A 25,944-nucleotide genomic window follows, 5' to 3' on the forward strand; every position below is an offset into this window, starting at 1 on the left:
GGGCTATCATGTTGCCGTGGCAACTCTATGACTTACCTCTAAGGTGGCTCAGGGCAGAGCCTCTGGCAGATGCTGCTTCCTGCTTCTTGCTGGTAGATCTTCAGAGGCTTCTGATCCATCAGTAATGACACTGCCTTTGTCTCTTGCATCCCCTGAAGTCCACATCCCTCCCAGGGGTGAGGGTAGACTGGCTCTTGGGTTGACTGGTGGGTTAGGGCTGGGGGCTGAGGCTGGTAAAGGGGATTAGACTATTTTCTGCAGCCCCAGGTGGGAGTAGCTGGGACAGATCAACACCCACACCCACCAAGGAGTCCTGGGTCCTGAGCTGGAAAGATGCTGTGTGAACATCCAAGTGGAAAGAAGTAGGACTGGATTATAGCGGAGAAAGAATGCAGCCTGGAACCAGGGCTCTGGGTCCCCCTAGGAGCAGATTAGGGTGGCTGAGTATGGCCACCAAAGTTGTATGTATGGATTGGGAGGCCATGGGTTCTTCATGGTACAGCCTTTAGACAGACATCTGAAACTTCTGAACTTTGGATGTCAACAGGGCTGGATTCATGAGTGTGTATGGCCTTCCAAGGGTGCCCATGCCCTAATCCCTGGAACCTGTGAATATAGTGTGTCACATGGCAAAGGAGGATTGTGGTTACTAAGGAATTAAGATGGCTAATCAGCTGAGCTTAAAAGAAGGCGATAACCCTGAGTTATCTGGATGGGCCCAATGTATTCACAGGTCACTTAAAAAGTGGAAGAGAGGAGTTCCCCTTGTGGCACAACAGAAACAAATCTAACTAGGAACCATGAGGTTACAGGTTCGACTCCTGGCCTCACTCAGTGAGTTAAGTACCCAGTGTTGCTGTGAGCTGTGGTGTAGGTCGCAGAAGCAGCTCAGATCTGGCATTGCTGTGGCTGTGTTGTAGGCTGGCAGCTATAGCTCCGATTACACCCCTAGCCTGGGAACCTCCATATGCCATGAGTGTGGCCCTAAAAAAAAAAAACCTTAAAAAAAAGTGGGAGAGAGAGCCAGAGAGATGGCAGTGTGAGAAGGACTCAACCAGCCATTGCTGGCTTTGAAGATGGAAAAGAGCCATGAACGTGGGCAGCCTTTAGATATTGCAAAAGGCAAGAACAGTATCTAACAGATTGTCACCTAGACCCTCCAAGAAGGAAAGCAGTTCTGCTGATACTTTGATTTTAGTCCAGTGAGACCTTTGTTAGACTTCTGACCTCCACAACTGTAAGATGACAAGTCTGTGTTATTTGAAGCCACCAAGTTTGTCGGATTTCTTACAGCAGCAGTATTAGAATCAGAACACTATCCTATGTCCCCCTTGGCACAGGATCCCGGGAAGTCTAGAAAGGCTCTGTGCTTGGCTTAATGCTTTGCTGTTGCTGTGTTAAAATTACTAATAATTTCTGAACCAGGGCCACTGTGTTTTCTTTTCGCACCGGGCCTCGCCACTAATATATCTAGTCCTGCGAGGGGGAAGGAGGAGGGCTCCAGGTGAGGAGCTGGGAGCACAATTGCTGGACCATTGGAGAGTTGCAACCTGGGTGCTAAGGTGCTAAGGATTTACCACTTGCTCACTTACGGTGTGCCAGGTGCTGTGCAAACTACTTATTGTCTATTTTATCATTTTATTCCATCCCGTGTTTCTCCAGGGTAGTTTCATTTGTTTGTTTGTTTGTTTTCATTTTGGGGGCATAATGGAGTTCCTGGGCCAAGAATCAGATCCGAGCTGCAGTTGCGAACTAAGCTGCATGGATTTTTTTTTTTTTTTTTTTGGTCTTTTTTAGGGCTGCACCCACGCTAGGGGTCCAATCGGAGCTGTAGTGGCCAGCCTATCCTACAGCCACAGCAATGCCAGATCTGAGCCATGTCTGCGACCTACCCCGCAGCTCACGGCAGCACCAGATCCTTAACCTGCTGAGCCCAGTGAACAAGGCCAGGGATCAAACCCACATCCTCATGGATGCTAGGTGGGTTTGTTAACTGCTGAGCCATGGCAGGAACTCCAGCTGCATGGATCTTTAACCCACTGTGCTGGGCCAGGGATCAGGGATCAAACCTGCATCCCAGCACTCCCAAGACACTGCCAATCCCATTGCACCACAGTGGGAGCTCCTGGGATAGTTATTATTATTTCCATTTTATATAGGAGAATACCTACTATTTACAAGGTTAAGAAACTTGTTCAAGTTTCTACAGGTGCTAAGTAGCAAAGCCAGTGTTTTTTCCTGGGTCTGTGTCTCTAGGACACTACGCAGCCCCCTTGTGCTGCCCTGCCCAGGGGAGCTTTTCTAATTTGGGATCTTGGCTCTATGGAGATGAACCAGCGGTGTTTGGAAGATAGGACTTCTGTGAGGGCAGCCTTAGGACAAAGGGGCAAAATTAACACCCTAAATAATGATTCTGCTCTTGCATCAACAACACTAACTACACAAACACAGGGGGAAATACTTCTTAACTGGAGCAATCTGGGAAAATTCTTCCAGTTCCTAGTTAAGTTAACACACTATGGGCCAATAATATCACATGGTTGTTCTTAAAAATAATGTAACCTTGAGCTCTATTAATACATTAAAATGAGAAGGTGGTAGTTTTGTTCTACTCTGCTGCTCAGACCACAACTGCAGAATTGGATTCTGTGAAATATAGAGAAAGTGGGACCTGTTTAAAGAAAAACAACTCAGGAGTAACATAACAAACAAATGAAGTTTCTGCTGGATTATGGAGTAATATTTAAAACCCAGTTCCCTGGGTTCCAAAGCCAGGTCTCTCACTTATAAGCTGGTTGACCTCCAGCACATTACCTAGCCTCTCTGTGCCTTGGTTTTCCTAGCTGTAAATTAGAGGCGGTAGTACAAAGATTGAAGTGTAATACATGTTACACATTGCCTTAGAACATTACCTGATGCATAGTAACTGCTGTGTAACTTTTTGCTACTTTTTATCTGGGTCTCTGATTTATAAAAGGGATGGCTTGGGGAGACAGGTTCTGGATTTTCCCATAAGGACCACTATATGGACAAAGAGCCACGCCTGCACTGGATGAGAGGAGGGCCAGCAGGCTTCATAGGATAGAGTGATTTTTTCCTAGTCCCAGAGTTCCACGTATCAGAGGCTGGAGGCAGACTCTGCTAAAGAGCAACGATGCCCTCTCCTCCTTTCTCTGACCTGTAGGGCCGGCCTTCCCCTAATCCATACCCTCAGCTCTCTCCTTGCCACACTCCTGGCCTGCTCTCCAGGAACCCACCACAAGGAGACGCTCGGTTTCTTGTGGAATTTGTCCACCAGAGCCAGCTGACTTCTGTTCCCTGGGTGGCTGGTCCCATTTTCCCTGGATTTCTAATAAGATGTTTTAGGAACAAATGGTCACCCTGCTTCCTGTTGGCTGTTTACTTTTTAAATGATTCCTTTCCCTCGTGTTTACTTATAATCGACATTTGACATAGCAGATCCGTTCTCTAAAGTGATAGTCACGTGAAAGGATGTTTGTAGAACTTCTGCCTCTGGATGAAAGCTGGCCATTTTGATGATCACATCCACTTAGAAGTTTACCTGTGTCAGATTCTGTCCTTAGATCAGGCTGGTCCATTTCCCTTGCCTTGCAGTCTCTTAAAACTCCCTGTTCTCCGATGTCCTTGGTCTCCTCCACATCTGAGTCACATGTGGCATCTTGCCCAGTCCCTGAAGCCCTTGACTCCACTAAGTATCCCTGTGACCCCTCTGGCTTATTGGGGATCTGGGCTTATTGTTGCCCGCAGGCAGGGAGTAAGAAGTCTATGATTCCCATTCCGTCAGGCCGTGATAGAATTCCCATCCCCAGAGCTTTCATAGGTCTTCATTCATTCTGCTATCCACTCTTCAAGCATTTATTCATTTGTTCATTCAGCCAGGTATCCAGAGCTTTCTGCATTGTGTGCTGGACACTGTGAGGTGTGAGAGGTACCTGGTGAGCAAAGCAGATGTGATCTTGACCTCATGCAGCTTATAGTCTAGTGGAGACACTAATATCTGTTAAATAATTACACACAAAAAAAACATGTTGCAATAACATATACATGGCATGAAAGACAAGCAGAGGGGACAATGAGAGGCTAACAGGGGATCCTATCCCAGCCCAGGAAGTTCAGTGTGTCTTTCTTTACTGGGCTACGTGCATGCTCTCAGGGAGAAAGGAACTGAACTTCGGCAACTGCGAAGGACTGGGATTCTTTATAGTTCAGGGTCTACACACAATCACATAGTCACACCATCAGAAGCCACACATCGAGGCTCTGGAGGAGGGAAGCATGGCTCAGGATATCCTGAATGGGCTTGAGTCTGCATCCTGTCTGCTCATTAGAGTGTTGTGTCTCTAATGGTGACTGACCACATCTAAGCTCACTCAGGGACAATGCTCTGCTTCCTCCCCCATCATTTCTGCTTCCTGCCTCCTTAGGATAGCTCATGTTCCATTTCCTCACCAGAAGGGCTTGATAGGGCAGCTGGTCCTTTTTCAATATTGTGAGATCTGGCTACAAGAGCTCCCAGGCTGGGCTGCCCTGTTTACTGACGACCAGCTCATCAATAGCTGCCTGAGGCTCAGGAAGCAGTCTTTGGTGCCATGAGCTGTGGATGGAATGGACTCCTTCATACAAGGAGTTTACACTGGGGTTGTTTATCTCAATGGGAGCAATGGAACTGGAAGACAGTTTTAGGCTTCTGGTGCCCAGTAGTGTTTTATTGTATCAATCCAGGTCATCCTCCTAGACACACTGTATCCACCCCATCTTTATCAGAGTTGGCCTGGAGTGAGCTCCATTTTGCGCCCCCCTTCCCCCCACCCCAAGCCAGATCTCTGGGTTCTCACAACACCAGTGTCTCCAGATGCATCTCTGGGTGGGTGTGGGAAGGAAGGTGCAGGCCTAGTTTAGCAGGGACTACACATACAGGCTTTGGAGGCAGATGAGCCCAGTGGAAGATAACTCACTGTCACTGCCCTATTTCCCTCATCTATAAAATGGGCATGAAACATTTACCACGTAGACCCGTAGGAAGGAATAAAGCTCAGAAGGGGAAAAAAAAAAGAATAAAACTATCCAGTCATCTCTCAGCATGGTTTATGGCAAGTTATAAGCTTTCAGCAAATGGAATTATTTTTTTTTGTCCTTTGTCTTTTGAGGGCTGCACCTACAGCATATGGAGGTTCCTGGGCTAGGGGTCGAATCAGAGCTACAGCTGCCGGCCTACACCACAGCCACAGCAACGCAGGATCCAAGCCACATCTGCAACCTATACCACAACTCACGGCAATGCTGGATGCTTAACCCACTGAGCGAGGCCAGGGATTGAACCTGAAACCTCATGGTTCCTAGTTGGATTTGTTTCTGCTGAGCCACGATGGGAACTCCAGTAAATGGAAATTATTACTATTATTATTTCCACATACGCCATACGAAGTCCCTGGGCAGTAGGGGTAGGAAGCCCCTGTGAGCTCCAGAGGTTGCAGAGATGTAAACACCAGCCACAGGGAGTAAAAGTCTTGGCCTCGCTCATGCCCCTTAAGAGCCTCGCGTTTTCCTTCCTCCTCCAGTCTCAAGTCCAGCAGACCGGAGGCTGGCAGGCAGGGAGCCTCTTTAATCTGGAAAGGTCTGAAAGAAGCCAGATGTGTACCCAGGTGGGACAAGAGGAGGATCAAGCAAGTCCCGTGGATGCAGGTAGGAGGGGAGAGGCCAAGCGAAGGGACACAGATGGCTGCGAAGAGATGAGAAGGCACTGCTGACTCCAGGGTTCAGGTTCCAGGCAGCTAACAGTTCACCTGAACCCTTGTGTGCTGACCACGGCTGAAGGGAAAATCTTCTCTAGGAGACAAGTAGGAGGAGTAAAGGGTTGGGGGCACTCAGGGGTGTGGGTACCTGGTGCAGCCATCCTCTCTCTGCTTGTCTACATCAGCCCCTCCTCCATTCCCAGAACCCAGGCATCGTTGGACCCAGTTCTCCATGCATGTCAGCAGACACACCCCAGCTCATATTCTACTCTGACCTTCACTCTGGAAGAGGCCAAGCAGCCTCCATGAGTCATCGCTCTGATGGGCTGAGAGTTCATAGATTTGCCAAGGTCACAGGGAGGGGAGCATCCGTGAGTCCAATATGGGGATGTCTGGCTGCTGCCCTCGATGGTACCCAGTGGCTGGGAGCCTGCATTGGCCTTCCCTCATCAGCCATCGCTTCCCTGCCTCCTGCAGGTAATAGCAGCACTAAAGCTCTTGATATAAACTTGCCTCATAAACAGCTCAAAACAGTCTCGGGGAGCTCTGCTGGGAGGCTCCCTGCATAGCTGCTCCTGTGCCTGTACCGGGAGAGATCGATGAGGTGGACTTTATCGTGACCATCAATCCCAGCTTATTAGACAGCCATAGCACTCCCCTCCCAGAAATGCCTTGTTTTTATCTCTAGTGGAAAATGGCTCAACTTTGAACAAGAATAAAAGTAAAAAAGGAACTTTTATGGCTTAATTTTACAGGAGAATGTGCCTCTTCTCGAAGTGAGTAAGGGACTGGTCTGGTACAGCCAGCCTTTCTCAAGGAGCATAAATAGAAGGGCCAGTTACATCTGGTGGCTCCTCCGACTCTCACGTCTCCCAGCCCTTCTTTGGAGAGGTGAGTGGAGAAAGGGGAGTCCAGAGGCAGACACCAGAGCAGGCAGGGATGGCAGACTCCAGGAGCAGAGGCTGGGCTGGCTGGACCCTGGAGGATACAGGTGCTGGGAGAGAGCATCTCAGCCTGTGAACATGGGAGGCAAGGTCCTTGGACAGGGGCCACTGCTGGATGGTGGGTGACGTGGCGAGACTCTGGAGCAGAAGTGCTGGGCTTGGGTCTGGAACAATCTACTTTGACGGCAGCTCTTGGACGTGTGTTATCTTAGAAGGCCTGGGGCTGGCTTACAACAGGCACGCTTCCAGCAGTGCTGACAGCAGGGGTGGCTGGCAAGGATGCAGACATCTTGCCTGAGATGCTGCTCTTCCTCCCTCTTTCTGCCTCTCCCCTTAGCTCTGTGAGTTCTGCTTCAGTGCTGAAATGAAGATAGGAACTGAGACTGTCAGAATGTGTGTGTTGGCACTTTGAAAGGGTGGTATCAGTTTATTCAACAGATGTCAGCTGAATACCTGCTATTGGCCAGGCAGTGTGGCAGGTGGAGGACATGTGATTATGAGCAAGATTTATCCCTACCATCAAGAAGCAGGGGTCAGAGTTCCCCTTGTGGTTCAGTGGTTAACGAACCCAACTAGCATCCATGAGGACGTGGGTTCAATCCCTGGCCTCGCTCAGTGGGTTAAGCATCCAGCGTTGCTGTGAGCTGTGGTGTACGTCACAGATGCAGCTTGGATCCTGCATTGCTGTGGCTGTGGTGTAGGCCAGCAGCTGTAGCTCTGATACGACCCCTAGCCTAGGAACCTCCATATGCCACGAGTGCAGCCCTAAAAAAAGACAAAAGACAAAAGAAAAAAAAAAGAAGAAGAAGAAGAGGGAGTCTAGTAAAGGGGTGACCAACTATCCTGGTTTGCTTGGGATGCTCAGGGTTGAAACTGGGAGAGTCCTGGACAGAATAGGATGAGTTAGTTGGTCACCCTGCCTAGTCACAACAGTGGTAAGGGAGTGTGTCTTGTGGCATTTGGTGGTGACCAGGTGCTGGCTGGGAGGGAGAAAAAGTTGGCAAACTAAGTCTTTAATGAGTCTGCCATTCATCATGTGTGAGACAGAAGATAACTGAACTGTATGAGGAGGACATCTAAGTGATCATTTCTTCTGCCTCCTCACTCTGTGACAAGGCATGGAGAGAAGGGAGGCAGCATGCCTAGGGTCACAGAGCAGGTCAGGACACAGCTGGGTCCCCACCTGGGTCACTTCATCCCCTACTTACTGTTCTCACCCTAAACACTATCCTACCCCATCTTTCTCTCTCTCTTTCTTCCTTTCTCTTCCTTTCTTTCTTGCTTTCTTGCTTGCTTTCTTGCTTTCTGTCTTCTTTCTTTCCTTCCTCCCTCCCTCCCTCTCTCTCTCTCTCTTTTTTATTTTTATTTTTTCTCAGTCTTTTTAAGCCCATGCCTCTGGCATATGGCAGTTCCCAGGCTAGGGGTCCAATTGGAGCTGCAGCTGCCAGCCTACACCACAGCCACAGCAACACCAGATCCGAGCCATGTCTGTGACCTACACCACAGCTCATGGAAATGCTAGATCCTTAACCCACTGAGCGAGGCCAGGGATTGAACCCAAATCCTCATGGATACTAGTCATGGGGTTCGTTACCGCTGAGCCACGAAGGGAACTCCTACCCCATCTTTCTTATCCTGTCCGCCCTTCTCCTGTCTGCTCACCCAGACCCACATTTAGGTTAGGTGCTGCGCAGTGTGGAGAAAAAGCACTTCAGTAACTGGGAAGGCCCTGAGCAGTTCCCAGGAGAGAAGGAGAGGAAAGGAGGATTTAAGGAGGTCAGGGCACTTGGCCTGGAAGGATCCCTTAATTACAGTGCAAAGAGACTGAGAGCTGCTGGAGACTGGAAGTGTGAGCAATTGGGGCCATAAATCCAGGAGAGGGAGGGCAGAAGAGAAGGACCTGCTGGTGAGAGAGGACCTGACTCTCCTTCAGAGGGAGGAGGTTTGTACGAAAAGGAGCGGACAGAGATCAGTGGCCCACGTGTAAAATTCAGGCCTTGTGCAGACATACTTCATCATCTTATCACATTTTGCTTTATTGCACTTTGCAGATACTGCAGTTTTCATAGATTGAAAGTTTGTGGCAACCCTGTGTTGTCAGATGATAGCATTCTTTTTTAAGCAATAAAGTTTTTTTTTGTTTGTTTGTTTGTTTGTCTTTTGTCTTTTTAGGGCTCCACCCTCAGCATGTGGAGGTCCCCAGGCTAGGGGTCAAATCGGAGTTGTAGCTGCCGACCTACACCACAGCCACAGCCATGCAGGATCCGAGCCACCTCTGTGACCTACACCAGAGCTCACCGCAATGCTGAATCCTTAACCCACTGAGTGAGGCCAGGAATCGAAGCCGCATTCCCATGGATACTGGTTGGGTTCCTTAACCGCTGAGCCACAATAGGAACTCCAAGAAAGTGTTTTTTAATGAAGGCATATACATTGTTTTTTTAGACATAATGCTACTGCACACTTAATACACTATGGTGCAGTAGAAATAGAACTTCAGATGTCCTGGGAAACCAAGATGTTTGTGTGATTTGCTTTATTGCAATATTTGCTTTATTGCAGTGGCCTAGAACAGACCTGCAATACCTCTAAGGTGTGCTTATATCAAATAAATAAACCTGTTAGTTTTGTTTAATTCTAAAAGCCTACTATGTGCCAGACCCCAGTTTAACTTTGGGAGCTAGCACAGTAGCAGAATAAAGTCCCTGCTCTCAGGGAGGGTCATTGTAGTAGAAGGAGACAGACAATAAACACACACAAATGGGATGCACTGTACTAGGCATTCTGTTATGTTCAAAAGGGTTGTCATATAACAACATTGTTTCAAAGAGTCTTTCATGTGAAAACAGTGATCAGCAGAGTTCAGCTTGTAAAACAGATATAACATTTCCACTCTTCTTCGAGAAAGACCATCAGGAGACAGCATCTAGACACAGCTGCTCAAGCCATCAGAACAGCCACAGCCATTACTGGGAGAAATTAAAGTTCTTCTTGAAAAGAGGAGATGGAGGGTTATGTTGAGAATTAAGAAAGGAAGAGGGGAGTTCCTGTCGTGGCTCAGCAGTTAACGAACCCGACTAGGATCCATGAGGACGGAGGTCCAATTTCTGGCATCACTCAGTGGGTTAAGGATCTGCAGTTGCCATGAGCTGTGGTGTAGGTCTCAGACACGGCTCTGATCTCACATTTGCTGTGGCTGTGGTGTAGGCCAGCGGCTACAGCTCCAATTGTACCCCTTGCCTGGGAAACTCCATAACACTGAGTGTGGCCCTAAACACACACACACACACACACACAAAGGGAAGAGAGGAGGGGAAGGCAGTTAACCCATAACTCAGAACATGTTTGGGAACACCTGAAGCTCCAGAGACTAAGGCTCTGAGAACTCAGAGGAAACCCTTGGAGAAGTGGGAACAGACATAGGATCACAGTCTTTATGGCAGATGGAGGTAGTGGGGGGACAGTGAACTTGTACTGACATGTTGACCTTATTAGGAGCTGTTCATTTCACTTGCATAAAAGAAAAATAAAGGTCATGGGCTAGTAGTCTGTCCGTAAAAAGTATTATTTTTAAACTTCTGTTAGTCAGTAGTTTGCATGTTAATACTTTTGTCAGTTTCAGTGCCTAAGGAAAGGCCAGCTACTGGTTTTGATAATGTAAATAAGCACTAGCCGGAAGAATTAATTGAGCAACCTTTTAATTGTTATTTACAACAACACATTTTTGGAAAGGGTTTGATGACCTGAAGGAGTCATTCCAGTCTTTCTCCTTCATTTAAGTCCCCCCACCCCCACCCCCACCCCATCCCCTGGTCCCACCGCATCCTCATCTCCTTCGTCTGCAGTTACATGAGCTGGCTTCCTCCATCACCTCCTCTCCAGGCACAGCACTGTTCCTTCAGCCCCATTAAGCCTATGCACAGCTCACCATGGTATGCCATGTGACTCTTTCTTTCTTTCCTTCCTTTCTTTCTTTCTTTCTTTCTTTCTTTCTTTCTTTCTTTCTTTCTTTCTTTCTTTCTTTCTTTCTTTCTTTCTTCTTTTTCTGTCTTTTTCTGTCTTTTCTGCAGCATATGGAAGTTCCCAAGCTAGGGTTCAAATCCGAGCTAGAGCTGCCAGCCTACACCACAGCCACAGCAACTCAGGATCTGAGCCGCATCTGCAACCTATACCACAGCTCACGGTAATGCCAGATCGGATCCTTAACCCACTGAGCAGGGCCAGGGATCAAACTTGTGTCCTCCTGAGTACTAGTCAGGTTCATTACCAGTGAACCACGATGGGAATGTCCTCATGTGAGTTTCTGATCAGACCTCTCCTCATCACAGAGCCCTTCCCTAACCATTCCTTCTAGAACAGCTGCCAGGGCCCCATGCGATTCTCTAACCCCCATTAGTTTTCATCTCAGCACTTTCATAAATTATATCATTTGTTTGCTTCCATGTTTGCCTGTTTTCGCCCATCAAAGCATAGGCTCCATGAACATAGGCACCAGGCACTTTTTCTACGTTACCCCCAGTGAGTACCTACCTCGTGGAAGACACTCAATCAATATTTATTCCCTTAAATATGAGAATAAATGGATTCTTTACCAATCTATTAACCTGATGGCTTTACTCAAATTCTAACTATGAAGCAGATTTGGGTAAAGACTTGAAGCTTTCCCTTCTCCCATCCATCTTCGGTGAGAGAAAAGGAGAGCTGGAAATAGAATGAGAGAAGTTTCTGTAAATTCCTAGTAACCATAGAGACAGTGATTTTAGTTTATTAATCTCCCGCTCTTAAGCAGGCTGGGGCCCCACTGTGATTTCTCCAAATTGCTCAGCGCTGGTTATCCTGCAGCCTTCCTCATTAAGGAAGAGCAGGCCCGTCCCTCTCCTGCAGCACTTTAATTACTGACAAGCAGAAGCCCTGTGCTATTATGCTCATTATTTCATGTTCTCACCTGGCTGCACCTCCCACTTTGGAGCAGTGCAACATGGTCATCAGCCCTGAAACCCTGGAGCCTCCAGTGGCTGGTGGTGGGAGCAGGTGGCCTCCACTCTGAACCCAGGACCTGGGATAGGGCCATAATCGCTGCTCTGTCCTTTCATTCACCTACCCTGAAGATGCGAGCTCACTGCCTGCTGAAGTACCATTTAGTTTCAGCCAGCCAGTGGCACCAACAATGATTTCTTGCCCATGAAGGCAATGCTTACAGATGAAGAAATTGACATACCCTTGAGAACCATGCATTTCTTATTGTCTGGCCTCTTGATCAGGTCTGATTTTAGGGCTGCTTGTTTCTCTTCCTATGAAGAATGGCGTGCAGATTTTTTTTTTCCTTTTTGCCATTTCTTGGGCTGCTCCTGTGGCATATGGAAGTTCCCAGGCTAGGGGTCTAATCGGAGCTATAGCCGCCAGCCTACGCCAGAGCCACAGCAACGCGGGATCCAAGCCACGTCTGCAACCTACACCACAGCTCACGGCAACGCTGGATTCCTAACCCACTGAGCAAGGCCAGGGATTGAAGCCGCAACCTCCTGGTTCCTAGTCAGATTCGTTAACCACAGAGCCATGACGGGAACTCCTGGCATGCAGACTTTTATAATTTTTGCTTCGTGTCCTTCGGGTAAGAGACCCCCAGGTGGCTTTAGGGTTTCAGTAGAGCTAGGGAGGAAATGGGACGTTAGAGGCAGTCTCCCATGACCACTTTTCCTTCCTCTTGCAGAAGAGGAAGAGTTGAGATTCTGTCTTGGCAGCTGACACGTGGTGGGGACCTAGCCTCTCTGAGCCTTAGTGTCTTCATCTATGAAATGAAATTGGAATTGTGCTTCTAATCCTCTATTTTGTTGACACTCTGACTCTTACTTCAACTTATTTCTGGAGGCTGGACCCCTGAGATGAATGTAGTGTGCCTTCTGGAGTGAGGCAGAGTGGATTCTGATAGTAGGAGTCTCTGGAAGGAGACATATTTCTCTTCCGAGTTAAATCATCTAAGATCTGGCATCACCTAGGAATTGGCTGCCATTTTGGAAAAACTCAAACTTTCCTCTGGATGCATTTTCCTTCCTATTGGATTTAGAAATATCCTTTCATTCTTCTAGTGAACACTCAGTGACTGTCTGCTGGGTTCCAGGCCCTGCACTAGGTGCTAAGGGTACAACTATTCAGCTGGAAGAGTCATTGACAGACTCAGACTCTGTAGTGGAGCAAACTGGTTTCAATGGTTATGGGTCTGTGGACTGTACATTTGGGGGTTATCTTAAGTATATCAAAGAAGAGACCCTGGGAAGAATCTGGACCCTGAGTCCTCCAACGAAGTCGGAGCCAAGACATAGGCATGCCTGCACGTGGGGTGATCCCGGCTGAGTCAGGGACAGATCTAAGAGCCCGGCTGTTCTTCTTTGTAGGTGTCGCAACCTCTCGTTCCCCGACAGCCTCCCAGAGGTGAGCATCGTGTTTATCTTCGTCAATGAAGCACTCTCCGTGCTGCTGCGCTCCATCCACTCAGCCATGAAACGCACGCCTCCACACCTGCTCAAGGAGATCATCCTGGTGGATGACAACAGCAGCAATGGTGAGTGTGCAGACATCTGAGCAAAGGGGTCAGCCTCTGTGCAGGGTTCTCATTTTCTTAAGGCTGGAATGTTGCATCCTCTGGAATGTTGCCTTAGAGAGGAGCGATTCATGGTGGCCACCTCTCTGGAAGTTTCACTCCACAGCTGCACCCTCTCGGCATTCCAGAGAAGCCCGGTTCCCAAGCTTTCCCTTACTGGCTATCAACTCCATCTCCTAGTATCCTAGTGCAATATGATAAGATAAATATCTGTGACCTCTACCCTCTCCATGTACACAGTGAGCACTTCCAGTGTTTCTTTTCTTTTCTTTCTTTTTTTTTTTTTTTTTTGTCTTTTTGCCTTTTCTAGGGCCACTCCCATGGCATATGGAAGTTCCCAGGCTAGGGGTCTAATCAGAGCTATTGTCATTGACCTACACCACAACTACAGCAACGCTGGATCTTTAACCCACTGAGCAAGGCCAGGGATCGAACCCGCAACCTCATGGTTCCTAGTCAGATTTGTTAACCACTGAGCCACGACAGGAACTCCAGTGTCTTTTTTCTATGAAGCATCCTTTCATGTTGCTGTGTATCTTGGCCTCTGCTGGAAGATTGTTCATTGGTGTTGTCTTTAGCGGTGTTGGCAATGATAGCAGAGGTGTTGATGGTGCCAGGAGTGATGGTGGTCATAGTGGTGTTGATGGTGGGAGTGGCAGAGGACATGTAATGCAGTGGCAGCGATAGAGGTGTTGAAAGTCTAGTCTCTTTTCTGGACCCCTCCGTTCCCCATTCCACCTGGCTTTAGCAAAGCCCCCGGTGGCCTTCAGTGCCCTCCACCCCCCGAAGCCCTCACATCACCATTTCCCCTTCTCAAGCCCCTACCAGCTACCTCTTTCTCTTGGTGCATATTCCATGGCTTCTGGATTCCTCCCACATGCCCATAAAATTCTCCAAACTTAGAGACCTTGCATTGAGACAGTTTAAGAACCAGTGCTCTGATAGGACCATTAATATGGATGTGCTATGGATAATGCATGCCTTTAAAAAATAGACTGCTGGGTCACAAGATCACAGAATCATTGGGTTTGTGTTATCTTTAGCATTTTCTCTGATGTCAGGTAGTAAATTTCCCAGTGAATCAGCTGCTGTAATGAGAAGTTCAGATGAACAATTTGTGTCGTTATCAATTAAAGCTAAAACATATCAGATAATTAAAACCTATTTAATCTCAATAAGCAAATTTTGTTTTTTATCCTATAGTAAGTGTAGAAGCAGTGTGATGAAGGGGATTTTAGAGCTTTCTGAAGGGCAGTGCTTGTGAATCACTTGGTTTTTGTTGTTCCATGGATATGAAAGAAGGAAAAGGCAACTAAGGATGGCAGCAAATCAGCAGCATAGTTTTAAAGGTGATGATCTCTTGTGAGGGGAGACAGGCAGGGGCCCAGCTCCCAAATCTTGAGCAGCTATCTACCATCGCCTTGCTTGGGGTCCAGAGTGGATGCTGGGAAATCATCCATTCCCAGTGGTTACCATTACAACAGCGTGACTAGCCTGCCTGTACACCGTACCTTGCTCCACCCAGAATGGCTGGTCCTCTTGCCTCTGACATTGGAAGAGCCTCTGACGTTCATTCCTAGAGCGAGGATGTCCCCCAGGTAAGAGGCATCCCCAGGCTCCATTCGGATGCACTTTCTCATATCACAAAAGAGAGAATGATTTATTTATATATATATTTTTTTCTACTGTACAGCATGGTGACCCAGTTACACATACATGTATACATTCTTTTTCTCACATTATCATGCTCCATCATAAATGACTAGACAAGAGTTCTAAATAAATGATAAAAAAAGAATGAAAATTTTTAGATGAAAAAATAAATATACATTCATCCAATAAAGTAGGCAGTATTTTTCTGAAAACAAACAAACAAACAAACAAAAAAACAAAAGAGAGAATGAGAACAAAGCACCAGGAAGAAGGACGTCTTGGAGCCCTTCATTTCTTCCCATGGTGAGAACTTTATCATGGCTTGAAGGATGAAAGATGCCGTTTTGTCTTTACTCCATGTTGGAAGAGGGGGGAAAGCTCATATTGAGTTTGAGAAAGTTAGATGGGGAAAGTGAGTAAGATATAGAGGATTTCATATTTGAATTTGAAGACTTTGGACTTTATTTTATAACAAGTGATAACTGTGAAAGTTTTGGGGAAGTGCAGTGATGTAGTCAGGGTTGGGCAATGGAGAGCTTTGGCTGTGGTTTGTATTACTGGTTGGGGGAAAGGGACATATTGAAGAAGGGAACTGGATGAGAAGGCAGTTGCAAGGGCCCTGGAGTAGTGGTGGGTGTGGAGGTAGATGGCAAGATAAGGGACTGAGAGATATTTTGAAGGACGCATCTATTGGATCTCTTGACTGACAGGCTGTGGGCAAGTGGGCCAAAGAGGGGGTGGTGAATGATCACTCAGTCTCAAGCCAGAGTGGCTAAGAGGGTGGTGATCATTCCCAGGATGGAGGGCAAGAGGAACAGTGGGGAAGTGGGAGCTTTCTAACCCAAGGCTCTGAGGAGTATTGAGGGGATGGCACAAGTTATCCTGCCTGTGGTGGTGTTTACACAGGCTACACATGACAGAATTGCACAGAGCTACATACACACACCCAAATGAGTGCATTATTACTGAGGAGACCTGGAAAAGCTTAGCGATTGTGACAATGTCAGGATCCTCATTTTGATATCGTACTGCAGTTGTGTAAGATGTTAACGTTGGGGGAGGCTGAGTAAAGGGTCCAAGGGACCTCCTGGTATGTGTTTGTGTACTTTTCCTGTGAATCTGTAATTATTTCAAAATATAAAGCTAAAAAAAAAAACAAAATTCTTTCCAGAAGATTCTAACTCAAGGTAGACTCTGGCCAACTCTGTTAAGAGCATTCTTGATGATTCTGTGGCACAGCTCTGATTGAGAACCTCTGGTTTGATGAAGAGGATGCAGCTTTGCTTTTGCACATGTTGAGTTTCAGTGCATGGTGCCAAGGGAAAGAACTCTGGGCTGAAGTCTGAAGTTATGCTTCCTAGAATCCTCTCCACTGTGAATGAGTGACCACGGAAATATCCCTCAACCTCTTGGAGTCTTCCTCTGTAAAGGGAGACGGTGATCCTCCCTCACTTGCCTCACCTGCCTGACACGGTCAAGTGTGTGACTGTGAGTTGAGCACTGCCCAGCCCCCACCTCCATTCCCAGGAAACTGTCTCACAGCTGGCCAACTGCATGCATAGCTGGAGCTCAGAGAAAAACATGGGGACATGCATCAGGAGTCTTATGTACAGAACAACTGATGCCATTGGCTGGGAGGAGAGGGTGGCAAAGAGAAGAAGGGAGAACAGAAAAGTAGAAGCTTGAGAGGATATTGGATATAAGAGGTTTAGGAGTTAGGAGAACGAGGGTTGGGAGACAGAGAGGAAATGGCCAGGAGAATCTGGAGGACAATATAGACTTCACAGACAATGAGAATTTCAGGTACGAGAGTCATCTTTTTTTTTTTTTTTTTTTTTTTTTTTGGTCTTTTTATCTTTTCTAGGGCCGAACCTGCAGCACGTGGAGGTTCCCAGGCTAGGGATTCAATCGGAGCTTTAGCCGCTGGCCAACACCAAGCCATAGCAACTCAGGATCCGAGCTGCATCTGTGGCCTGCACCATAGCTCACGGCAACACTGGATCCTTAACCCACTGAGCAAGGCCAGGGATCGAACCCGCAACCCCATGGTTCCTAGTTGGATTCACTAACCACTGAGCCACGATGGGAACTCCCAGAGTCATCTGTTTGAATGAAGCCTCTCAGTGGGGAGATTTCCATGTAAAGAGTTGGGAATATAGCCAGACAAAACCTTCCTTGAAAGACATACATGCACCCATATGTTCATTATAGCACTATTCCCAATAGCCAAGACATGGAAATAACCTAAATGTCCATTGACAGATGAATAGATTAAGAAAAAGTGGTATATATACACAATGAAATACTACTCAGCCATAAAAAAGAACAAAATAATGCCATTTGCAGCAACACAGATGGAACTAGAGACTCTCATACTAAATGAAGTAAGTCAGAAAGAGAAACACAAATACCATATGATATCAGTTATATCTGGACTCTTAATATATGACACAAATGAACCTTCCCACAGAAAAGAAATGCATGGACTTGGAGAACAGACTTGTGGTTGCCAAGGGGGAGCGGGAGGGAGTGGGATAGACTGGGAGCTTGGGGTTAATAGATGCAAACTATTGCATTTGGAGTGGATAAGATCCTGCTGTATAGCACAGGGAATTGTATCTAGTCACTTGTGATGGAATTTGATGGAGGATAATGTGAGAAAAAGAATGTATGTGTGTGTGTGAGTGTGTGACTGGGTCACTTTGCTGTACAGTAGAAAATTGACAGAACACTATAAAACAACTATGATGGAAAAAAATAAAAATCATAATAAAAAAGAGTTGGGGGTAGGGCGGCAGAAGCCAGATAAAGATGAAGAGCAGCTGGAAGGTAGAAGTTTCTTTCCGGAATTTTCACTGAAGGAGAATCAGGAGCTAAGGCAGGGGCTGGATCAGTGTTTTCCATCACTTAACCACCACCTGCCGCGAGAAATCCATTTATGCTGTGACCCAGGATGACATGCCTACTCACGCCCATACACAAGCACAGGCCATTGAAATACAACTTTTAAGAAACAATAGTTATTCTTATAATGTGCAAAGCTCTCTGATAGTTTCTATTATAGTCTGGTCTATATTATTCAGTTCTATTGTGTTCTATTGTATTGTATTGTATTGTGCTGTGTTGTGTTGTTTTGTATCTCTCTCTTTTTTGAAAGACAGGTTGTTCTCCAGACCCTGACTGCACATTCCAATCATTTAGAGAGCTTTTAAGAAATCCGGGTAGCCAGGCTTTAGCTCTGGTGATTTGATTGGTCTGGGGAGGTGGCGGGGGCATTTAATTAGTCTGGAGGGGGGCTCTTGGTCTGGGGAGGAGGCACTTGAATTCTTTGAGGCCAAGGTTAGGACAGACAGGGCCTCTGAGGAGGGAGGAGAGGATGGGACCCAGGGCACAAAGCCAGGGTTGCCTCTGGGAAGAAGGGACCTATCTTTCTTCCAACCAGAGGAGCAGATGAGCAAATAGGGAGGCGATGAGGGGTTGGCCCCTGTGTAGAATGGGCCGGGGAGGTAACCAGTAATGGGGCTGCCGGGAGACCGGCTGCCCTGAGCTCTCAAAGGGCCAGCATAGACATTAAGACGGTGGCTCTTGGAGGAAGTGATCCAGTTCTAGCCTTGGTCAAGGGCTGCAGAGCCCTTCAGGGTGACAGGGAAGGCAGCTCTGGCTGTAACCTGGACAGGCTTCCTCTGGGGCATCACTCAGCATCAGATGTTTATTTATTTCATGTCAGGCCAACTCAGCTCAGCTAACAAATGTTCACGGGGTGCCCAGCTCTGGCCAAGGGCATGGAGGGAGTGACAGATCAGATCCAGTTCCTGCCATCAGGGAGTCATGCAAATAAAAGCTAAATGGGATGAAACATAATAGGACTCAGTTTCTGGTTTCAGTTCTTCCACTTCCTGGCCGTGGGTTTTCTTTCATGCCCTGTGCCTGTCTGTCCCAGTGTCACTAAGGATACATGAGGTAATGGGAGTGAAAATGCTATACACTGCAAGGTCTGAAGAGTGAGTTAACACATGAATTGTAAGGAGTTCCCTTCATGGCTCAGTGGTTAATGAGCCTGACGAGGATCCATGAGGATGCAGGTTTGATCCTTGGCCTCTCTCAGTGGGTTAAGGATCCGGCATTGCCATGAGCTGTGATATAGGTCACAGATGCGGCTGGGATCTGGCATTGCTATGGCTGTGGTGTAGGCCAGTAGCTGGAGCTCTAATTCAACCCCTAGGCTGGGAACTTCCGTATGCTGCGGGTGCGGGCCCCCTCCAAAAAAAAAAAAAAAACCATGAGAGTCATAAAAACAATAACGACAACAATAGTAATAGCTGACATGCAGCCCCCAGGTACCTGCAGAGCCCTGGCATTTTCCTTTCTTAAAACAGTGAGCTGTGGTAGGAAGAGCAAGAGTTGGCATCAGGCCAGGTGTTCAGGTCCAGCTCTTTCTGGCTTCTTCCTAGCTATGTGTTCTTAACCTCTGTGAACCCAATTTTCCTTATCTATGAAATTGGGATGTATAATTCCTACCACTGGGATTGTTTGGAGGCCTGAATGAGATAACACATGATGGAAGGGATGCTGGGATTTAAAACTCTAAATGATGCCAGAGAACAGAACTTTCAGACTGTCTTCCGAGCTGTTGTCTCAGGTTCTATATATGCTGGCGCCTCGTGTTCCTGCCCCTTGCTATGAGCATCTTTGCTTTGGGGTTAGGCCCATGTTTCCACAAACACAGGAAGGGGTCAGTCAATCACTACTTTCTTCATCCAAGCCACTGAAGACCTCTAGCTCCAACTCAGACGCCAGGGACTGAAGCCTCTGCAGATGGTCGTGTATAGGAGCCTGCATCCCTGTCCTTTGCCTCCTTAGCAATTTCCTGTACAAGCCCCACTCTTTTGGAGGCTGGCTCCTGGTAGGATAGCGTCACTCTGCTAAAGTGGTCTCAAACTTTCAGTGTTTGAGCTTGACTAAAAAGACAGAGGGTTGGAGTTCCCTTCGTGGCTCAGTGGTTAATGAACTCCACTAGGATCCATGAGGATGAGGGTTCGACGCCTGGCCCTGCTCAGTGGGGTAAGGATCTGGCATTGCCATGAGCTGCAGTGTAGGTCGCAGACACAGCTTGAATCCTGTGTGGCTGTGGCTATGGCATAATCCATCAGCTGCAGCTCCAATTGGACCCCCGGCCTGGGAACCTCCATATGCCAAGGGTGCGGCCCTAAAAAGCAAAAACAAAACAAAACAAAACAAAACAGAGTGTCATACCAGGCACATTCTTGCCCCAGGATATTTGCACCTGTTTCCCCCACCTCCTGGAAGGCTTTTACCCTCTAATATCTACACTCCGTGTTCCTTTGTCTCCTTAGGCCTTTGTTCAAATGCTGCACATTTGTTAAAATGGCAGCCTTACCCCATCACCCCTCACACCCTCCTTGCTTCTTTTCCTCCATAGCACCTATTGCCGTCTCATATACTGTACTTACCTGGTTACTCTGCTTTATTTATTTGTACATTTTCCCTCCACCAGTATGTAAGAACCATGATGATAGGAACGTTTGTTTTATTCATCACTGTATCCCCAGCACCCAGAATAGTGCCTAGTTCTTGCTGGTGTTCCAAAAGTGTTGATTCAATGAAAGAATGCATGTTGATTCTGTAGGGCTTGGACAAAGCTTGGACTCTTCACTTTAATAAACTTCCCCAAGCATTCTGATGCAGTGGGACACTCTCTGGGGATCACTGTTCTAATTGTTGTCCCCCATTGCCCAGTATGCTGTAGCTGAGTAGCCTGAGACAACAGACACTTAAACCCTCCTTCCTGAGGCTAGCCTCGGCAGCAGGCACCACTGGGTGGAGTGTTTCTTCCTGGGATGGGGTCCTTGGGACCGCTCTGCTGCACCCCAGGGAGATGATATGAATGGTAGGTGGAGTGCAGAGCAGAAGAGGAGCTTCTCTTGCTGTCACCCCAGAGTGGCCTGAACTCAGCTCCTATGTGTGAGGACAGATGGCCATCCCTGCGCTTGCTCCCTTCTCTGTTACCCAGCCTCTGCCTGCATTCCTGACAGGGGCGACCTGTCCTGCCATTCTGAGGCTGTCTCTCTCCTCCCTGCCTCCTCTTCCTTGTTATCTGAAGGAAATGGTGGGAATACAACTTGGAGCCTCTTGGTTTTAATTACCATGCTGGAGTCCCCATTGTGGCACAGCAGAAATGAATCTGACTAGGAACCATGAGGATGGGGGTTCAATCCCTGGCCTCGCTCAGTGGGGTAAGGATCTGGCTGTGAGCTGCAGCATAGGTCACAGACACGGCTCGGATCTGACGTTGCTGTGGCTGTGGTGCAGGCTGGTGGCTGCAGCTGCAATTGAACCCCCAGACTGTGAACCTCCTTATGCAGTGGGTGCAGCCCTAAAAAGCAAAAAAAAAAAAAAAATTACCTTGTTTTTCCGTGAATCTCAGTGGGCCAAGTCCTTTAGCTGGGACTGAGTGACTCAAACTCAGGATTTGTGGCTGATAGAGCCTGTGATTCTTGGCATTTAATTATTTATTCACCCATTCATTCATTCATTCATTCATTCATTCTTTCAACTGATTTTTGACGGCCATGGACCTTGTGCCCAGCTAAACACTGATCTCCTAACTCCACACATAATTTCAACATACTCATGTGATTCAGCTATTCCAGTACCTGGCCCAGAGCAGGTGCTCAATAAACACAAATCCTTTCAGGCTCCCTCACCAGCTGTCCCAGAGTCACCCCATCCCACAAGCCAGCCAACCTCACTTCCGTCACTCTACTCAGCTTCTCTGTTTCCTTTCTTAACTCATGTCCTCTTTGATAAACTTGAAATAATCATGCACTCTTCTTTCATGCTACTTGAAATTTCAAAATGAATCTAAATTTGGCAACTAAAAGCACATCAAAAAAATGGTGATATCAAATATTCTCTTAAGACTTTCATTCCCTAGAGATTTGAATCAGCTCTTGGTTGGCAATTACTTGCCCAGTCTACAACCTACCTAATGCTTACCTTCTTCCATGGCCTTTTGATAAGAAAATGGCCGAGGACCAGCACCTCACACACTTGAAGCTGGAATCCAGCCTTTTCTCTCCTGGGCAATGGATGTCCTTTGCTGGTGGACCCTGCCTTCTTTTCCCCTGGCCATATTTTCCCAAAGCCTTCCACACCTGCTAGCAGGAGGAGTCTTGGAACTAGGCAGACCTTGGGAGACCAGCCAAACAGAGCTGTCCCTCCCCCACCACAGTGTTGGAGAGGCAGACAGACCACCATTCAAGCCCCCACTGGCTCTTGGGAGGGAACTGAGGACCTGCATCCAGCAGAGACTTGCCAGGACCCTGTAGCATGTGAGTTGGTGGAGCCAAGATGGGACCTCAGGCCTCCTGTCTCCTACCAGGGCTCTCCACTCCACCCCATGCAGTATCTCTCCTAGGTCCAGTGGCCAGTGTTCCTGTTGTCTGCACTGTATATGGACGTGGTAGCTTATGACCAGCAGCTTCAGGTTTGGTTATGGTGGCTCTGGGACATTGCCCTGCTTAGCTGTCTTCTGCTCCATGGCAATGGTAGGAACCATGACCAATGTCATTTTCTACAGCAAGGAAACAGGCACAGAAGAGTTAAAGAACCTGTCCAAAGTCACACAGAGGTGTGATTTGAACCTAGATTGTCCCATTCTAGAGCCCATATCCTTGACTCTTAAACAAGGTGACTTTCTGGTGCACATGGGTCTCTGGCTTCAAAAGACTTCCTTGAATTTTGTCCTCATCGTCTTTCCTTCACCCACCCTACAGAGAGAGATATTGGGCAGCAGGCCCAGTGAAGAAGGAGGCAAAGAAGGCACTTAAGAGAAAGGTGTAGCTGTCTTCTCAGCTGGAGCTGTGCCTGGGGCTCGGCAAGAAGGAGGGACACATTGTGCAGAGGCTTCTAGCCTCAGGATTGAGAGAAAATCATAGAGTTAATGGCCATGGTTTAGGTCACCTTTAAAAGGGAGTCAGCTTCCTATTTTCCTTTGAAATGGGGAGATGTTGCTATGCTCATGTGTGTACACACATGTGTGTGCAAGTGAACACGTGTGGATGAGTGGATGTGAACTTGAGTGTGTGTATATGCATGTAAGCATGTGTAAGCACTGTGAACGTGTATACACCATTCAGGCTGCTACAACAACATGCCATTGACTGGGTGGCTTAAACAATGGGGGTTTACTTCTCATGTTCAGGAGGCTGGGAAGTCCAAGCTCAAGGTGCTAGCAGATTTGGTGTCTGATGAGAGCCTTCTTCCTGCCTTGTAGACGGCTGCCTTCTCTCTGTGTCCTCACACAACCTTTCCCTGGTGTGTGGGTGTGGAGAGAAAGGGGCTCTGATGTCTCCCCCTCTTCTTACAAGGGCACTAATCCCATCATTGGGGCTCTACCCCATGACCTCATCTAAACCTAATGACCTCTTAAAGGTCCCACCTTCAAATACCCTCACATTGGGGGTCAGGACTTAAATATATGAATTCGAGGGTGCACACATTCAGTCCATAACCCTGGGCTTGTGTGTGCTCGTGTGAGCCCACAAAGGGGCTGTGCAAGTCCCCACGAGCTCTGTGGCTCAGCCCCTTCTACCACTACCTGGAACACCTTCACAATCCCCCTGAATGACAAGTAATTGCACAACTGTGAATCATTGTTATTTTTAATTGCTGGTAAGAAAATCATAGTGTAGTGACGAAGTAGAATCAGAGCTCCCAGCTTGCTTGCCACCAGCTGCTGGGTCCCCCTCCTCTCCCTGCAAAGCCCCCATCGTCCCTTGGCTCAGAGCCTGCCTAATCATTGTTTAATGTTTCAAAGATGCTGTCCTACACAAGAGATACTCATTCCAGGCTGTAAAAATACCAACAGCTTTGCATGCAGCTGGAATAATTACAAAAATTAAAAAAAAAAAAAAAGCAGAGGAAAAGAATGGTCTGACAGTATCGTGCTTTATGGAGCTTAAAGAATCCCGTATAGCTAATCTAATTACAACCAAGGCTTAGGCAGCTTAAAGGTGTTTATGCATCCAGGCATGTGGGCTGATGCTCAGCATGAGGCTTCTTGTCACCGCCTACCCTTGTGCCTTGGACCAGTGTGACTAGGGGGCCTAGGATGCAGCAACTTGAAGATGGAGGCCAGCAGTACTGAATTCTGCAGGAGTTCTGAAGCCTCTCACCTTTGCTCCTCACTGCCTGGGGCTACCTCTCCCTGACAAATTCATCATCCAGCCTGAGAGTTACTCTTGGCCATGGCCACAGATTCATGTCCTCAGGTGCTGTCCAGCAGCATTCTCCTGAAGACAATGGCTTCTAGGACTTGAGCTCCTGGATGCTCTGGGCGATGACTGCCTGTCCCTCCCCACCCACTTAAGCCATGACTCTAGGACTGAGCCAGCTTCAGCCAGTGACTGTGGGGATGGAAGGGAATCAGATAAATATCTATGACTGTTCCTTTGTGTCATCTTCTTCTTCTTCTTTTTTTGGGGGGGCTGCCCTTGAGGCATATGGATATTCCCAGGCTAGGGGTCCCAATCAGAGCTGTAGCCGCCAGGCTACACCACAGCCACAGCAACATCAGACCCAAGCCGTGTCTGCGACCTACACCACAGCTCACGGCAACACCAGATCCTTAACCCACTGAGCGAGGCCAGGGATCAAACCTGCATCCTCATGGATGCTAGTTGGGTTCGTTAACCTCTGAGACATGATGGGAACTTCTGTGTCAGCTTCTGAACAAATCCCATGTGGTTCTTCAGGTTACACTCTTCAGCAGGGCACCCAGATGAGAGGCAGGCGAAGAGTGAAACCTAGCCCAAGGCTGTGTTCCCCATTTGCCAAGCCATGCATCCTGGGGTGAGTCTGTCTCAGAAGTGCCTTTTTCTTACTGGGGGTCCCAGAGACAGTGCCTTTCTGTAACACATATCAAGGTGCCATGTGCCAGTAGCCTAGCCCTGACCTCTGCAGCGAACAGCCATCCCTTCCTTGCTAGTGGGTGGCCTGGCCTTAACAGAGCTGCTGCAACCTTGACCATGTTCCCTGTACCTGCTGCTCTCCAAACCCCAGCTTCCCACAACCTCCTCTGAGTTAGTCCTACACATGGCCTTCCACCTCTATTCTCCACCCAATCCACAGTTCCCTGCCAGGATGGAGCCTTGCTCTGACACTCCCCTCACTCCCCAAGCTGGGCCCTGGCTCTGTATGCAAGCCTGGTTCACCCTCTTCCTTGAGAGGCTGGACCCTGCCCTCTGTACCACTAGGCTGTGGTCCTATTCCTGTGCCTAGCTCTGGGGGACACTGCCACTTGGTGGGCCTGCCTCAGAGCTCAGTCAGTTTCTCCAGCTCTAGCCTGTCTGGTGCCAGCCTCCTTTCTGTCCTCACCAGCAACTCCGTTGAGGTCCTAACATGGCACATGGCCGAGCCTGCCTGAATCTGGCAATGGTATGGGTGGTTCATCACCCTTTTGAGTTCCTTTACCAGTAAAGGAAACTGACTTGGGGAATCAGGAAGTCCCTAAGATACTTCCCTGCCAACCAAGAACAGCCCTAGGAGGGCCAAGGGCCTACCTTCTCTGTAGCATGAGCACCCCGTAAGCAGTCTGCAGCAAGGGAGCTTTGGACCATTTTGCTTTACAGATTAGCCAAGGTGACTAGTATCTGGTTAACAAAGTTGGTAGGAACCAAATACGAAAAGGCCCTCTTCCCCTGGTCAACTGTGTGACCATCTGTCAGGAGGGAAGTTCCAGGAGCTGGGGTGTTGAGCAGAGTGTGGGCGGACCAGGAGCAGTGTCTCCTGCCCTCAGGTCAGGGGCCCTGCTGCCAGCAGCTGGGAGTCAAACTGCCCGTGGCAAAGGCCAGGGACACTCTGGCCCAGCCTGCAGTGCAGCCAGCAGGAGAGGTCTCCTTGTCCACTCTTGGCCCTCGGCCCATCTTGCTCAGTGGCTTGAAAAGACAGAGTAGTACTGAGGATGGAAACAGAG

General features: G+C 48.0%; 1 protein-coding gene across 4 annotated transcripts in view; it reads left to right on the forward strand.

Moving 5' to 3' along the window:
• The window catches only part of GALNT18 (polypeptide N-acetylgalactosaminyltransferase 18), a 488,883-nt gene that overhangs the window by 180,051 nt on the left and 282,888 nt on the right, over positions 1–25,944 (forward strand). For all 4 annotated transcript variants that reach the window (XR_014837270.1, XR_014837271.1, XM_085012065.1 and 1 more), the window contains exon 3: positions 13,090–13,256. Coding sequence is in view for 2 of the 4 variants with exons in the window: in XM_085012065.1 (XP_084868191.1) it covers positions 13,090–13,256 (167 nt within the window). In the remaining 2 variants the exon portion in view is untranslated. The remainder of the gene's footprint in view (positions 1–13,089; positions 13,257–25,944) is intronic.

Source organism: Sus scrofa, chromosome 2 (assembly GCF_054392235.1).
Source record: "Sus scrofa isolate SSC_HxYL_T2T_F1_AM1 chromosome 2, Sscrofa_HxYL_maternal_Yorkshire_Landrace_v2.0, whole genome shotgun sequence".
NCBI lineage: Eukaryota > Metazoa > Chordata > Mammalia > Artiodactyla > Suidae > Sus > Sus scrofa.